The 17,099-nt window shown below is 42.5% G+C and overlaps 1 protein-coding gene across 3 annotated transcripts in view; it reads left to right on the top strand.

The window, feature by feature from the left end:
• Positions 1–291: 291 nt before the first annotated feature.
• The window catches only part of AFF2 (ALF transcription elongation factor 2), a 366,650-nt gene continuing 349,842 nt past the window's right edge, over positions 292–17,099 (top strand). The window contains exon 1 of one of the 3 annotated variants that reach the window (XM_080553964.1): positions 292–343. In XM_080553964.1, the coding sequence (XP_080410090.1) occupies positions 307–343 (37 nt within the window). In that variant the 5' untranslated portion in view covers positions 292–306. Of the gene's footprint in view, positions 344–3,651; positions 3,777–17,099 lie in introns of those variants that run through there. The other 2 variants (XM_080553958.1, XM_080553963.1) reach the window with 2 other exon arrangements.

Here is a 17,099-nt window from a genome sequence, read left to right on the forward strand (position 1 = left end):
TGGCCACTAACCATCCCAGTCGGCTGACTGAATGCCTCAATCCTTTGCAGGTGTGGGTGGGAGGGAAGTGCCACCTGAAGAGATAAAGGAAGGAGAAATGGTTGAGAGTTGGTGGTGTGTAGAGCTGTTGATTGTACAAAATGTGCTTTCAGAGTAAGGGTGGGCTGGCACAGAGGCCACCTCTGCTTGCTCGGGGTTGTGGTGGCTGCTGGCTTCGCAGTCTGTTTGTGGATGCAGCTGTCGGTATGCTGGGAATGCTGTGTACCAGGAGGTATGCAAAAGAGATGAGTCAACGCCACTCCGATCATGATCCTACAAGCAGCTTGGGGATTTGGTCTTGATGGTGAGCCAATTATTATTTTATCTCTTACCAAACTGCATAATTCACAGCAGTCTAATGTTTGTACGTTTTCTTTATAAGTCACTTCTGCTATCTCATTAGTAGTTGCGTTAAAAGAGAAAAATGCTTTTGCTCCTCCCCAAAAAAGCTATTGCCTTTCATTCAGACTGCTCCCAGTCTTTTCACATCTCCACGGAGCCACAAGCCCACTTGAAGGACTATATTTTGGTAATACTAAACAATCCATTTCAGCTGGATGCAAAAATAAATAAATAAAAAAAATCTTTGATTTCAATTTCCCCCTAAAGTGATTTAACTAGGCCTCTGGTTGGTAACAGGCTTTGGGAGGGGTGCCTGGAGTGGTTTGAGTGCAGGTGGGGAAGCCAGGCCTGGAGATGTTGACCTGTGTGCATGAGGCCTGGCTGCAGTGACCCGCTGGTTGCGGCCCGTGCCCGTGTGCCTCACTGCTGAGGGGCTCAGGAGCTCTGCAGGCTCTCCCTTGCTGACTGCTGAGGTTTTGGCCTTGCTTTGGTGAGAACTTGGCTGAAGTACATAGGTAAGGGAATAAATTATCCTTAGAGTAGGCTTTTGCACACTTGCCTGGAGTGAAATCCAGACTCTAGTTGTTGTGGGTTTGATTCCTACATGGCTTTTTCTTGTGTTTTCAAATCGTGATCCAGTGTGTTAGCTGACACAAGGAGAACGTGGCCTCTGAGGTGAAGGCTGGCCTGTTGTGCCACAGGGAGAGGAAGGAGTCGGGCAAGGCATGAACCTGCGTGTTCTCAGGCTGCCCAGGCCGCATTGCTGAGGTTCTCCTTCCTCCAGTCAGTGCTTCTTGTAGTCTGATGGCACCTTTTTTATGCTGCGAATGTCCCTGTTAATAAATAGCAACTGGTAGTTATTTTTACAGTATTTATCAGCAGTCAAGGCCATGTAATGCTCAGTTGGAATGTTCCTGTCCTGGCAGGATGCTTTGGTATGAGACACACTGCTTCTTGCTGGGGTAGTTCTGTTGCCAAAGCAATAGTAATTCATAATTTTACCTCTAAAAATGCTGTCCCAAAAGCTACTGGCTGCAGTACGGTTGAGCAGTAGCATTCAATACAGAATCAGCAATTTAAAAAAAAAAAAAAAACTCAGCTAGCTCAGGAACATCCTCAAAAACTGTCTCCATCACTGAATAGAAGCTGTCTGCAGCTCAAGGTTGAGGTCTCAGCAAGCCCTAGAGTTGCCTCTGGGCCCAGTCAGAGGCTGGCCCAAGCATGCACAGTGAGGCAGTGCAGGTAAAACACACCCAGGAAACTGTGGGCAGGATAACCAGGTTAGCTAGATGCATGTGAGAGGATGAATGAGGAGATTAGCAGGGATATTCCTTTTAGGCCACAAGCACCAGGTGCAGCTGAACCAGGATTCTTGGCCTACAGAGCAGATCTTTACCACTATTAACAATCCATTATGCTGATAGTACAGGTGCCTTTGGAAGGATGAACAGATGCCCTTACAAAGGCACCTAGAAACATGTGAGTTGATGTTGCTTCCACAACCTGTGTGAAGTTTATTCCTATGGCGACATGCAGCAACAAAGATGTCCCCCACACTGTGCAATGGGGCAATGAACGAACCAACAAAGTGCCAGCCAGCCGGTGATACTGACAGTGTATCAGGTAATAGGTTGCAGGGAAATAGGAAGGGAGAGAGCTCTGCCTAAGCAGCACATGCTGAGATACAGCGTGGGCAATGTGGTCCTGAGGACAGGCCAAATCCTGCTCACCCTCCACGAGTGGTTAAAAACAGTAACTGACAGCAGGAGGACTTAGCCTGGTATGTATATGCTGCATTCTTGATGGGACCTTACTGTGGCTGGATGGCACTTAGCTGCTGTCAAAAAATTTAGAAAGCAGTACTTGTAAGCGCACCAAATGCCAGTAAAGGCGGAAACAGATCCTTCTGAGAACTGGGCTGCTCCCTGTTGCCTTCTTCAAATAGTTGACTCCAATTTTGTTTACTTTCAGAGGATTATTTAGCTGTGTTTCTTTAGAAATAAAACCCACAGAAGTAGCAAAAACACTTAGGTGTCATTTGTAAGAGTCAAGTTCCGCTCAACTTTCAACTAGTTCCTTAAACTTTGTCCTTGCAGTATCCTCTGTAGAAACGTCTTTAAACTGTTCCTTTGGTTTTGGAGGGTTTTGTTCTGAACATTGCATATTTTCACAGCCACAGATTGTGACAGTTAGGAAGCGTTCCTCCTTTACTAACAAATGATACTTTCACTTTCAAATTCTTTACCAAATTGTACGTTACACATCCTTTATGAGACACTGAGTTAGCATTTGAAAAAAAAATTGGCAGTGGAAAGACTGTTATAGTTGTGTGACAAAATTCAGATTGGAAGGAAATAGCTCACAAAAGCATGAATTAAACATCTAATTAAAAGTGTTAAGTCTCATTTTAATTTTGTTTAAAACACCAAAGACAGAAAAGCAGCTGCGTGCCTGAAGAGTGCAGTGTGACAGGATCCAGTTGGGTACAAACATAGAACTGATATGTAGAGCTCAAGGCAACACACTTATGTATGGAAATGTGGATTTTTAGGATCCTTGAAAATATGATTTATTGAAGACTAGATGCTTGCAATGACTGCTAATGAAATGGGATCTGGCAGGTGGGATTGGCAGAATGATGGTTTTTCCTAATTTGTGCTGAGCAAATATATACTTAATTAGCTTCATTTTTTCAATTAGCAGATGATACTCTTATGCATCGTCTTGTGCCATGCCTCTAGCTTTGGACTAATGGGTTCACAGGGGTCTGACATAAATGGGTTCATATTTTTAAATGTCTGCTTTGAAGATGTGCAGTTGTTTCAGCTCAGGGTTGTACTGTCCCACAAGCTGTGGATCGAAGATGTTAAGAAATAATTTGGCTCCTTTTCTAATTAGAATTACAATTCTCAGCCAGGTTAAAAAAAATATACAACCCCCCCTCGTAATTTTAGAAGAATACTTTTTTTAACCTTCCATATTACATATCTACTTAAAAAGAACACACAGCATGACCTAGGATCGTTATCTATTGTCCAATAATGTAACTGGACGGTCTAATATTTGCTCTATGAATATGAAAATTGGAACAGTAAATTGCTTGGGCCATTTCATGTGATTACAGAGAAAAAAGCTCCTTGCCTAATTATAATTGTAATTCAAAATGTATTTTAAAATATTAAAAAGTTATCTGCACTTGCAAAACTCAATCTAGCCAGAAACAAATGTGTTGTACTTGTATTTCTCCCTGTGGGCTATATTCGGTCAGATACTGTGCAGAGAAGTCATGTTCAGAGAGATGAATGGTGGAACTCTATGAAAAGCAACTCTTTCCTTGCTTCAGCCTCAAATGGTGCAAAAAGCCCAGAGTCTGGGGTGCTTCTGCAATTTGCAAGGTAAGACACATATCCGCGCTCTGAATGGAGTGGTTTTGCACTGGAGTAACAGGAAAGGATGTCTTGACTTGCACCAGTTGGTAAGAATTAACAAATGGGCTTTTGAAATCAAATTGCTTTCATTTTCAAGCTTGCCCTGATGTTGGGATGGCCGCTGTGCAGAGCTTCCTGCTGAAATAACCGATGCTTCTAAGGAAGTGACACCAGCAAAGGGCTGTGCGCAGCTTTGTAGAGAGCCAAAGCACAGATGCAGCATACCTGGGTGCTGCTGTAATTGTGTGTGGCCTGTCTGTGTGGTAGGAAGTTGCTTTTTTGATATGAAAACGCTTGTATTTTGCTGTTTCTATTTTGGAGAGACGAAAGAAGTTTGTCACTAAAATGGTGGGCAGGTTGTTAGGCACATCTCGGGGAAGGTGTTTGATCTCTTCTTGGAAGAACGTATGAACATATTTTGCTTTTATATAGTGAAAAATTGTAAGGCTTTGTGTTTTCTGTGGAAAATTTCTGGGGTCTGATTTAAGCACAGGAGTTGTGACAGTTACCACAGTAGTTCTATACACATTTTATTTTGGGTTTTCAGGCACTAAAACCCAACGGGCCAGGTTCCTGGGTTTATGCCTCACACGTCTGAAGAGCTGTGACCAGCAGGGAACCACAAAGTGGAACAGTTCTGCCCCAGTTCTTCCCTCTCTCAGAGACAGCGATGCAGCTGCCTATGGCTGAACATTCCCGTGTGTGGCTTGGGGAATCAAGCAGAGCGGTACATGAATTTCAATAAGCATGTCCCCCTCTCCATCCACAGTCCCACATGCCTCTCTCAATTTTGTTTCTGGGTGGAACAATTAATGTGCACGGGTTGTGTGAAGCCATGGGCAGCTAGAATATGGGTGTAATTTAGCACTGCAGACACAGTATTTGTCGACAAGCATGTCGGGCACAGAGTCAAATTCAGTTCCTTTGTTATAAAGTTCCAGCACTAGTCTATACAGGTAGAATATATGCACTAAAATGCATTTAACGTTACTGTGGGCTGCTCTTTATAAATGCTCTGAACAGGTCTAGATCTATAAAGTATGCCTCACGGTGTAGCTAGGAATAATCAGGCGTGCCTTGGATTAAGAGAGGAGGGAGAATTGTCTTCTAGGAAAAATCAATGAAATATTTAAGCAGAGAAAAGTAATTTTGTCTCTTTGATTTCATCTGGTAGCAACTGAAAATACATTTTAGGAGCCTTTAAAGTACATCTAATTTCTCATTCACTGCCAAAAAAGAAATTTCTCTGGTTATTCATAAATACAAGAGCAGTATGAAGTGGTTACTCATTTATTTGATATAATATTGCACAACAGTGTTCTAAAGTAAGAGGTTCAGAGGAGCTGGAAATACAAAGCATCGAAGCATAGCAATGGTAATATTAATTTGCAGAGGGCAGACATACATGGCTGTAACAGCACTGGACAGGAGGAAGCATGGGTTGGATAACAAAATCAGGAGCTCACAAGCTGGGGGTGGGGGACCTCAACAAAACAAAACAAAGAAATCAAAAGCTGCTGAAATGTATTGAAACATCAAACTATGGCCAAGAAAAGGGTGGGGACATTAGCAAAGTCATGGCTGGAGAGGGAGAAATGACCTATGAAACAATACTTGGAAAGTTAATGTTAGAGTGAGAAGGGCTTTCTAATTAAAAAAAATAAATAAATTATAATCACTTGAAGATTCCAACCTCCAGCCTGAAAACCCAGAAATACTTCTCTGTATAGAAAAGGATACCTGTATGCACATGCTGAGTTCTCTGCCCACATACATATGCAAGAAGCTTTAGAACTGGTGCAGCGAAGGTTGAGCAAACCAGCTGGGGCTGAGGACCCGGCGCCTGTGCTGCATGGCCTTGGGATGGTGTTTAACACCAGCTCTGGCCTGGCCAGGCTGCGTGTCCTGGCTTGCACTGCAGGGCTGATCCAGGGTAGGTAAATGGGTTTCCTTTTGGTTGAAACTAAACTGAGATGTGGCATGGTTTGAGCCAGAGCCACTTCAAAAGTGCCTGTCCCCATCAGAGCTGCTGTCAGACACCCCCAAGCTGGAAGCATGGCGTGTGCAGCTGAAGCTCTTGTGTCCAGGTGAGGCTGTTTGGGCTTTTGGTGATGTTGATTGTAAAGACTATTGCATGCAGCCGACTGGAGCTCTTTACACAGTGTTTTAGGTAGCTTATTTTTGGCAGAATGATTGTGTGCTGCTTCTGCCCCTCTCACCCTCAACACAAGTAAAGGACTGAACAGGATGAAATTTCTGCAACAGTTCTTAAAATGCTGGCTGCTGGGGTTGACGTGTTCTTCACTGGAAGTTCACCTGTACATTTTTGTTGATTGAAATCAGGTGACCCTGAGAAGCATGCCTTTCTTCCCTACCCTTTCAAAAAAAGCAGTGACCAGTCCACTTATTAAATACTACATGGTTGACATCAGAAATGATTTTAGGCTAGGCTGCTTCCACTTCTTGTGCATCTGGACCTTTGTGTTTCCTCTTGGTTGCTATCCAGAGGATACTGCTCATAAATTGCATGGCATTTCTGAACAGGGTATTAGTTTTGTTAAGAGTTGTGTACTACGTCAGAATTTTAATTTGTTTTGTTTAAAGTCCCATTTGTGATTAAGAAAAACAGGAGCAAACTGCAATGTACTGGAAATGGTTAGCATCACTGTGCATTCACTGCTGTATAGGAAATAACCAGATCATTACAGTGCTCTCCAGGCATTTCATATCTGTTCAGAAAAGGATGGCGCAGGAGGCTCTGTACCATTTGGCGCTCATTTTATGTAAATGAGTGCAGCTGAGGATCGTGTCTATTAATATATTTTTAATTGAGAATACATTGAGTAGGCAAAAAGAAAGATGTTTACTCCACAGAAACGTTACTGGCAGTCTTCTCTCCACAGAGCATCAACCAGGGAAATAAATGGTGTTATAATAGTTTTGTAACTTAGTTTTATTTTTTGAAGTAGGCCATAAACTTCAGGACAGAACAATAAAAGCAGGAACTTCTGTTGCATTGCCCTGCTCAGGCTGTCCCAAAGAGAATAGCAGGGTGCTGGCCTGGCACAGAGAGTTGAAGGTGTACAAACTCTTCCAGCACTGTATCTGTCATTCACTCCCAGTTTGTGTTCCCCACCTTTTGCAAGCTGCTTGCCTTCATGAATATAGGTAGTCAAACGTCCTTAAAATGGTGTATGGGAAGCAACACTAACTTAAATTAAGCCTGATCCAAGGGAGTGTGGGCCGAAACCTGCTCCCAGTTCCACCAGTGAAAATGCATATCATGTGTCTGTGTCAGGCTGAGGCTTCATTACAGCTAATAAACCCTAACTGGACTAAGTCACAGCATAGATGAATAGATGTTCTCCTTCAGCATTGGGGTGCCTATGTCCAAAATGCTGCAAGCTCTGGGAGCAGTTTGATCTAGGAAACTCATGCCATCTCTGCAGGAGACAGATGCAGTAAGTCAGCTGGTGTGATTTTTTTTAAAGAAAATGCTGTGTTTTTTTTTTTCAAGGGATAACTTCCACCTTCCATCATTGGGGAGTTGGGTGATGTTGGCAAGTACTGAGCTGACCACGAGGAGGGTCCGGGCAGAGTGCTTGGTACAATGTTCAGCACTGAACATCTGTGATTAAACTGAATGAATGCTTTGCTATGAATCACATGGCCTGAAAGGAGAACAGCACAAAACAGTGGCCCTTAAGGGCTACTGAAGTGGGACTTGAAGGAAGTAGGAAAGTCTAGTAATAGAATAAAATTTAATCAAGTAGAAGAGTTTTTGCATCAGTGTAAAGAAATGGTCACAATATTAAGTAAGAACGTCCCCATTAACAGAAAGGAAGGGAAAAAGAATCCTGGTTTAGTCAGTTAAATCTTAAGCTGAGGGGTGGGGGAAGAAAAACAACCGAGGCTTAATGTGAAGGGGAGAGTGGCAGACAGAAGGAAAGCAGTTATACTGTTCTGGGACTGCTCTGTATCCACAGCCAAAAAGTAGTTTCAATTTTGCACCATTTACCATTTGCTGCCTGAGTGGTGGAGACTTGCAATATGTCTGTATCTGCGCTGCTTTGGCCTTTTATAAAGTGCTATCATTTCAATTTGCACTTGTGTTTTTAAAAAGTCTCGTTACTTTTTCTCAGCTCCAACTCTTTGTTCTCCTGGAATTGATTTGTCGCCTCTGATTCTCTGACGCTGCCAAACATGAATTTCCTGCATATCGCTTGGCCTATAATTATATCTGGGCTGATCTGCCTTCTTGCCGGGAGGACATGTAGCTTATCCAAATCAGCCTACAGGGAACAAAGCGCTGTCCGTGTGACCTGTCTCCCAGGGGCTGTGCTGCAGGAGATGAGTTGGTAGCATCAGTACGGGGGCTCCTGCAGCTCTCGCTGCAGCAGCAGGACTGCTGCCCGCTTCACCCCTGTTCTGACTTTCCTGGTCAAAAGCATTCCCATCCGCTGTCACCCTTCACCATTCTGTGCCTATATTCTAGCCTAACATGGCAAGGTAAATGAGTTGCTAATTTTATCTGATACTATGTGCCTACAGCAAAAGCATTTATTCACTGGAGGTGCCGTGAGCTAACAGTCCTTTTTGTCCAGTTCCTTCACAGGAGCTGAATTTTAACACTATACCTTTTTTTTAAGGTCTGCGTAATAGCTGATGTACTTTTGGATGGTTGGATAAGAATGTGTGGGGAGAAGCCACTTGCAATTAAAGGTTTAAGATGCTGAACAGGCTGTGATGGAACAAAGCTGCCTTGTAAAGGATTGTTTATATTCCCCATAATGCTAATCTGGAAAGCATTACCTGGGTTTGTTTTTCATATATGTACCCATTAACTAATTTTAAAAATTAATCATTTCCTGAAGCAATAAAATGGTAACATTCGTAGAATTAACAGGAATACACCAGATGAAGTAGCAGTGTTCGTCTGAGTAATTAAACGTAACTTGTCTTAGGGTACACACAGGAGCATTGGAGATGCCAGGTAAAGATAGGCATGATGTTATGAAAACAGTAAGTAGGTTTGTTTTTTTGCTACAAGAGCTTTGTCTGGAGTAGTATAACACCTTTAAAGTACAGCAGAGTTGCAAAAACTGCATTTCATAGGAGAAAAGAGACTGACTATGTTACCAGCAGTCCTGTCAGTAGCTTCATCTCCCCAGAAGCAAAGAATTAAGTCAAGAAGCAAGATACTTGAAAAGTCGATCAAAATTAATTAGGAAATTATAAATCAATCAATAATACACCAAAAAGTCTTGTTATGACCTCAGTTACTCGTTTAAGTATAAACAAGATAATCAGCTACATTTCCTGTCTACAAATAGGATCATTGCCAATTAACTTAGGACTTAATTAACTCTCTAAGGTACTGAACTTTAGATGCATCATACACTCTTAACATTATTATTAGTAACTGCAATGACTCTAGTACATTCTTGATTTATTATTATTATTATATAACTATTATATTTACACTTATGATGCTATTAAAAAGCAAAGCCTTCAATATTACATTAAAGTTAATGCCAGCTAAAAGACAGAGGCATTAAATAAAAGCAGAATTAAACAGACAATATAAGTTTGTATTTGAAACCCACCAATCCAGCTTCCATTCTTTGCTGGGAGGCATCAGCATAAGAGTTGATATGTTTGGAGGTATCAAATTTCCATTGCCCAGCTATAATTGCTCTTTATTTCTGGTCATGAGCTATTGGATTTGCCAGCCCTTTGGCAGCTCAGAGGAGTCACGGTATAGCACAGTAATGTAATCTACCTTCTTTTGAAGATCCTTGCTCTTTGCCTCTTCTATAACAAAACATGGGGCAATCTTGATTTTATTTTTTATTTTGGTCTCACAACATCCCAGCAATTTTTTTCTTTTGACACATCAGTGACCCAGTTTTCTTCTTTTGCTTCTCTTTCTGTTTTAATAACTACAAGTTGCTCTCTTCCAAGCCTGAGAAGAATTTGTTCCGTGTTTGTTAGGAATAAGCAGTCCAGCAGAACAAGTGTTCTGTCTGCAAACAGAGGAGTGAAGAGAGGAAAAGTTGGGTAAGCAGAGACATTTAAAGCTGTTCCTCTGCTCAAAGCGGATGTTAGTTGTTCAGTGGTATATGATAAATGTCTCCCGAACACTGAGTGTCTGGAAATAAACCTACACTATAAGTAATATGCAAGTGTAGCTATCGCCTCGCAGGCTGGCAGTAACAACACCAGCACGCATCTTTTGTAAATGGGCATTTTGTCTTTTTTATGACCCTAAAAAAGTCACTACAAAAGTATTCCAATCTTTTATTTCAGAAATACTGTCACCTTACCTATAAGTCAAATGCTTTCTGGGTGCCTTTATGTGCTCTTTGCACCAGGTAGAACAGGATGAGCGGGTCTCCAGCTCTGCCTTTGCCACAGTTTCAGCTGGCATCTAGGCGCTGGCTTCTTATACTGTTTTATGACTGAGCTGGACAAATGAGGCTAGGGAAGCCAATGTACCTTTTGGCACTGATTATATTTACAGCAAGAGTGGGCTAACAGCAATATTTTGTTTCATGAAAGAATCATTTCAGCTTTAAGAAAAGCTCACGGCTCCCATGTGTATTATCTTGTGGTTTTGGGTTTGTTTGGGTTTGTTTGTTTGCTAGGTTCAAACTTAGGAAGTAAAACAATCTGGTATCTGCTTCAAATCTGGCAACCTAGACATAGGTGGATTTAGGATTTGCAGGGCTTGTTTTTTGAGAAAGAAATAGGCTCACAGAGAACCCTTTGATTGGTTTGACCCCGTCCTTTACCATGCCTGAAGATCAGGAGCTTTCTTGTCCAAAAAGTGCTACTGTACCTGTTTTGTGATTGACTTACTAATGATACAAACATGCATGTGGTGGTGTTTCCATGAGATAAACTGAAGTTTGTTTCTCTCCATCCACAGGTACTAGGCTGGGGTTGCAGTTAGGATCTCCAACCCCATGTCATCTTTAATAGGTGCTTTATGCATTCGGTACTTTCCACACATTTTTTCCTTTAATTCACATCTATATTGGTATCCTAAGTTTAACATCTTACCTGGATCTAAGAAAAAGCCCCTTACAATAAAGGGGGTGTCTACCCAGGGGAGTTGATTTGGCAGAGTCTGCCAAATTAACAGGTTAGCTATTGTTTCTAAAAAGGTTGAAGAAATCCAAAATGAAGCTCTTCTGTTCTGGAATAGAAAAATCCATCCTGGGAGTGTCCTTTCTGGAAATGAGCCAGGAATAGCTCCTTGGAATAATGCCACGTGAGGGCTCAACCTTTTCTGCTGTCTCGTGGGCTGTATTTCCTTCAGAAAATGAAACAGTCAACACAAAAACCTACTGCTACCTGCAGAGATGCACTTGATTATCTTACTGTATAATTTTTTTCGAAATTGCTTTTAGAATTTGTCTGTGAAATAGTTTCACTATTAAACACTGCTTCATAAAATGCCTAGGGTTATCCAAATTCACTTCCTCAGCGCTCTTTCTGCAGAGACCTTGTTGCCATTTCTTTGCAGGAGACCAAGCAATGAAGAATGTCTTCTCAAATGTAGTCCTAGCAGCCAGTGATACGTGGCTAATTACAGTAACATGATCGTGGGACAAATGGATGACTTCTGGCACATGCATCTGCCTTGCTTGGTGTGCATGGACTTGTTAGCAGAAACCTGGCTGGGAGGAGATCGAGGAGCTCAGGGTGAGCTAGCAAGGACAGGCATGTGAAATGACTCCTGTAGGAAACTGAAAATGATGCGGAACCCGTTTCTTCAGCATTATAATTCTTTTTCTGGTGTCCTTCTCCCCTGCTTCACCATGCATTGTTTCCCAGAGTAAAACCCAATCCAACTCTGGGATAACAGCAACCATTGCTAATATCATATTAGGACCACATCAGCCTCTGTTCTTGCACTCCCTGGCTCAGCTGCTGCTTTGCCTCTGCTCTGAAGCTAGGATGAGCAAGGATGCAGTTTCTGTGACATGTTTCTGAGTTGGCTTGTCAGTAGCTTCCAATGTGCAGGTAGAAAATGATGTTATTGCTACTGCTGGGTAGTGCAGAAGTACAAATAACTTTACAGGCATTAAAGAATTGAGTTATGCCTGGGCATTTGCTAGTTATGTGCTTGCTCACAGTCACGCAAAGAACCTGTTCAGAGATGGAATAGGGCACATCCACTCTGCCTCCCTTTCCTGTGATTTAAAGGACATTCCTAATCATGACTTTATTACGTCTGCTGCACACTGCTTGTATTTCTGAAAGGAGCTTGACTGAGAGTGCTGACATTTCTTAATGATATTTTGATCATTTTCCTGGAAATTATACTGTTAGGAAATGTGCCATGAGGAATACAGGAAGGAATTGAGAATTTTACTTTCAGCCAGACTTAGATGAATAAACTTCCCCACAGTCTGGGGTGAATTTGCTCGAGATATTTGAGATGTGCTTGAGATATTAGGGGATACATTTGAAACTTTTTTTACTGAATTTAAATAGTCTCTGGGTTAGACCCTTGAAAACTTAGCCACTTTTTATACAGACTCAGCATGCCGCCTCTGTAGTCTTCAGCCCACCAAGCTCTCGTAGCCTTGCAAGCAAAAGTAATGTCACCATTGCTGGTGGTCAGGAGTGGTTATTGCACTGGGTGCAGCAGCACGAGAGTTGGAGAGAAACCTCCCTACATGTATTGGGTTCACGTGGCAAGGGTTTGGTAGCAGGGGGACTGCAGGGGTGGCTTCTATGTGCAGAGCCCAGCAGCTGCCCCGTGGCAGATCAGAGCCAGCCCCAGCTGATCAAAAAGGGACCTGCTGCTGGCCAGAGCTGAGACCTGAGTGATGTTGGTTGTGCATCTGGGAGAACGGATTTAAAGAAGGGGAAAAAAACTGCTGCACAACAGCAGCTGGGAGAGAGGAGAGAGAACCAGCCCTGCAGACCCCAGGTCAGTGCAGCAGGAGGGCAGGAGGTGCTCCAGGCACGCAGCAGCAGTTCCCCTGAGGCCCCTGGTGGAGCAGGCTGTCCCCCTGCAGCCCATGGGTCCCACACGGAGCAGATCTCCATGCTGCAGCCCGTGGAGGAGCCCCAGGTGGAGCAGGTGGATGTGGCCTGGAGGAGGCTGCGGCCCATGGAGAGCCCCTGCAGGAGCAGGAGGTCAGGTGGGAGCTGCCACATGTGCTGGAGCAGTCTGCTCCTGAAGGTTGGACCGCCGTGGTATGGACCCATGTTGGAGCACCACTTGAAGAGCTGGAGGCTGTGGGAAGCCCACGCAGGATCAGTTTGGGAAGGATGGCATCCAGTGGGAGGGACCCCATGTGGAGCAGGGGCAGAGAGTGACCATAAGTGGCAGAGATGCTGTGTCAGGGACTGACCCCATTCCCTGTTCCCCTGCACCTCTCAGGGGGAGGAGATAGAAGAGGGTGGATGGGGGAAGGTGTTCTCAGTTTGCTTTTAGTTTCTCACTGCTCTGGTATGCTGGTGATAGGCAATAAATTATATTAATCTGCCTATGTCAAGTCTGTTTTGTCTGTGACAGTAATTGGTGAATGAACTCCCTGTCTTTGTCTCAACCCTTGAGTCCTTTTCCATTGTATTTTCTCCCATTCCCCCTTTGAGGAGGGGGAATGAGCTGCTCAGCTGCCCAGCAGGGTGAAACACCACAGCGTGCTGTGAGGAAGGAGCAGCTTGACCTCCCATCACAGGCTGCCTGGCAATTAATGGCCTTTTCAGCATGTTCAGGTGCTCAGCTCTACTCTGGTAGCTGGTGGCTTAGACAGGAGAGATTAAACTTCTGGGAGATAAAATATAAGGGAAGGGTAAGGAAAGGGGAGGAAAAATATGAAATGTGTGACACATTGCAATGATGTGGTTATCTCAGCAATTCATGAATGACACAGCAAATCCCAGACGCTACAAACAGTGTTAATTCTGCAGGCTGTGATAGAATCCCACGTTCAGCCTGTCCACATCAGAGGATCTATCACCAGTAATTGTCACAGAGAAGCCTATGCTGTTTAAAAAAAAAACAACAACCAAACAGCAATGGCAGGTGGGACTGGCGCCTGCAGCAGCATTGGAAGTTTTTCTTTATATCTTGCTCCGTGATGTTATGTGGCACTGTGGATGGACTGGAGTTTGAGGATCCACCTCTGTTACCCACCAGTCTTTAATCTCGGTGCAAAGGGACTTCTCAGCTGGAAGTGAGAGAAATCCCCACCAACAGAAATGGCTCTGCAAATTGGAGGGCAACAGCTGAGCGGGATCCTTTATTGGTAGCGCACATGGGATGCTAGCAAAAACACAAGTGTACCTGAAACAAGTCAAGATGATCTCTTTCAAAACCTTATAGCATCTCCTTGAGACTGAGATTCTATTGTTAACTTAATAAAATGGTCTCTTGTTTTCATGACAGACTGCACAATGTCACTGGGATTTTTTTTGTTGCATCCTGCACGGTCAAGTCTCCGTGGCTTCTGACAATTGAGTAACTGGTTTAATTCTGGATCAAACATGTTGACCGCACTGCAGCCCCATTTCTGATTACAGTATGGGTCAACACTTGAAACATGAAATGCTTTGCTTTACCAAGTGAATTCATAAATCCAGCAGCACCCATTTAAACCTTGTCATTTAAGTTTCACTTCCAGACATGTTTATAGAACAGTCCAGCTTGGACAGTCCTACCAAGGTTGTGTCTACTTTATGGCATTTAATTTAGTCTTTTTGTTTTTCCCTCCATGAACAAACGCTAAATCTCTCAATTGCTTCCATGAGTGTGTTCTTGCAAAGCTTTGTTCTGAATTATAAATGGCAAAAAGCTACAGCTGAGTGAAAAATCTAAGGACCAGCTGACAAATACATAATGCACCTTCCTAATGGATAATATAAGCATATCACACCTGCAATTGCTCAAACCTTAATTAATGTACCTATTGCCATTTGCAAATAGTAGTTTTGCCCTTCTGCTTATTAAAATTCCCTTCTGCTTCAAAATTCATCAATCAGTCAGGCCATACACTCATAAATTGAAGTTATCTGAAACAAATATCACCCTTCTGTTTTTTCCTCAAATCTTTAAAGATTGTAGATGCATGTAAAACAGAGCACATCTTTGAAGATTTTAGACACATGTAAAATAGAGCTTAGCAGAATACATACTGTTATTGGTGACTAGAACCAAGCAATCAATCTTAGAATCATCCCTGGAGTGCACTAGCATTTCCTTGCACATGGGTGCTTTCAGAAAGCAAGTAAATTACCTGTTTAGAGAGATTAAGTGAGTTGGTGTACTAACCTGCAAACTATAATTTAAAGAGTCAAAAGCCTTTCTCTCCCCACCCCCTTACACAGAAATTAACAACTCCAGTAGCATAATGTTTTTTTATACTGCTGCTCTCTCTCCAGTAAAATATACTTTATTACTATTTGGAGGCTTTATCCCTTTATGACAACCAGTATCAAGAGTAATATTACACCAATAACTTGGTTTGCTAAGTATTAATACAAGGGAAATTATGCTAAGAGCACTGTGTGAGTTTAATTGCAATTCACACTTTAATATTTTGATGCAGCTGTAAAAATGTAGAATGAGAAACATTACAATTCTATTAGATACTAATAAATTGTGTTGTGGAGGAGGATATGAGCTGCACTTGCCATAATTAAGCACATTCTACTTCCTATCTCTGTTTTGATCTTGCATGTGTATGATTTCATACAAAGATTCAGTACAGGTGCCACAGGACTAGTAAGACATGAATACAGGGTTATATATTTTTATTTCCAATAATCAGAAACAAAGCAAAAATAATGTAAATCATGTTGTTCATGAAGTGTTTGTCAAACAGCTTTGCAAAATATGAGGTTCCTTAGAATGAATCCCACCACATTTTATTTTTTTTGGTAGGCTTAAGCTTTCCAGGTTTGGATTTACCTAATACAATGGTATTCTGAGGAATACTCAAACTCATCCCTCTTCATTATTTCATAATAAAAACAATGATGAATGTCTATGCATCTCTACTATTTTTATTCATAAATGAGGGATGCGTTGTGGTAGCAATGCTTCCACGGAGCCAAATCTTGCTGGCCCACTCAGTTAGCCCTATTACGTTTCTCTGGGAAACCATGTGCTGAAGAGGAATGTATATTTGGCTCCAAACTCGTAACTTCAGCATGTAATACCTGAGTCTGTCCCATAAGAAAGAGAGCATCACCTGTGGTGTATACAGCACGAAAGTTACATATGAGTTGTTGGCCATCTTACGGTGTTTTGAAGTGCCCCCTTTTGTGTGTGTGTGGGCGTTATGCCTCAGTAACTCATTTGCTTTCAGTCACCTCTTCATGCTGGACAGCTTGCTTGGATCTGTTGCTACAAAGGACACTCGTGCTTATGTTCCGTAATGAGAACTCTCAGAGAACACAACTAGGATCAAAGACTCTTGTGCTGGACACTAGATAGCTACAAAAGATATGGTCCCAAGTCAAAGGTCTTTCAGTTAAGGCAAGGGAATGACTGAAGGAGGGTAGACTGTGTTCAAAGATCCCTAACTTCCATGACTTGTGTGTTCTGAAGTAATGTGTGGTTGTTCATAGGATAAATAATGTGGGTTTGCTTGATATCAGCAGCAACTGAAAGGTAACTGAGCTAACAGTTTAGTCTTATGTTCTAACATCCGCACCAAAATGCATAGAACTACGTGGCTTTGGGCAAATGACTGAAGAGCCTCTTGGCTTCTGCTAGCTGGGAAGCAGAAATAACAATCTCTCTCTTCGTTCCCGGTATATTGTTCTGATTAACTAAGAAGGTCATTTAAGTCCATTTTTTCCCTAGATTATTCCCAAAGAAATGCGTATAGGTGGGAATGAGCCCATTTCTATGCCGAGGGAGCATATTCTGCTATAGCAATACTTTCTGTACTATATCAGTGGCAAGGACAATGTTAGCCACAAAGTATTCTGGTATTGGGGTTTTGAGGTCACACTGCTGCCACTTGATGGAAGAGCTGATAAAGATCCAGGGAGGACAGTGGAGCTCCACTTGCACAAGCGGTGATCTGCTGACCATCTATGTGTAACCGATACTGGGAAGTGTTTTACTGGAATTTTTCCTTTGAATGTATATGAATCATCACATGCATGTAGGGAATGATGGCAGATCACCTGTTAACTTGTGCTCCTTTGTGGAGTTGCTACCCATGGAGTTAAACCAAAGCTCGTAATATCAACATTTACCTTTTCTTATCAGGTTCGATTCTCAAAGGTCAGTGTAGTTTTCCACTGGCCTCA

Source organism: Anser brachyrhynchus (genome assembly GCF_964034855.1).
Source record: "Anser brachyrhynchus genome assembly, chromosome: 13".
NCBI lineage: Eukaryota > Metazoa > Chordata > Aves > Anseriformes > Anatidae > Anser > Anser brachyrhynchus.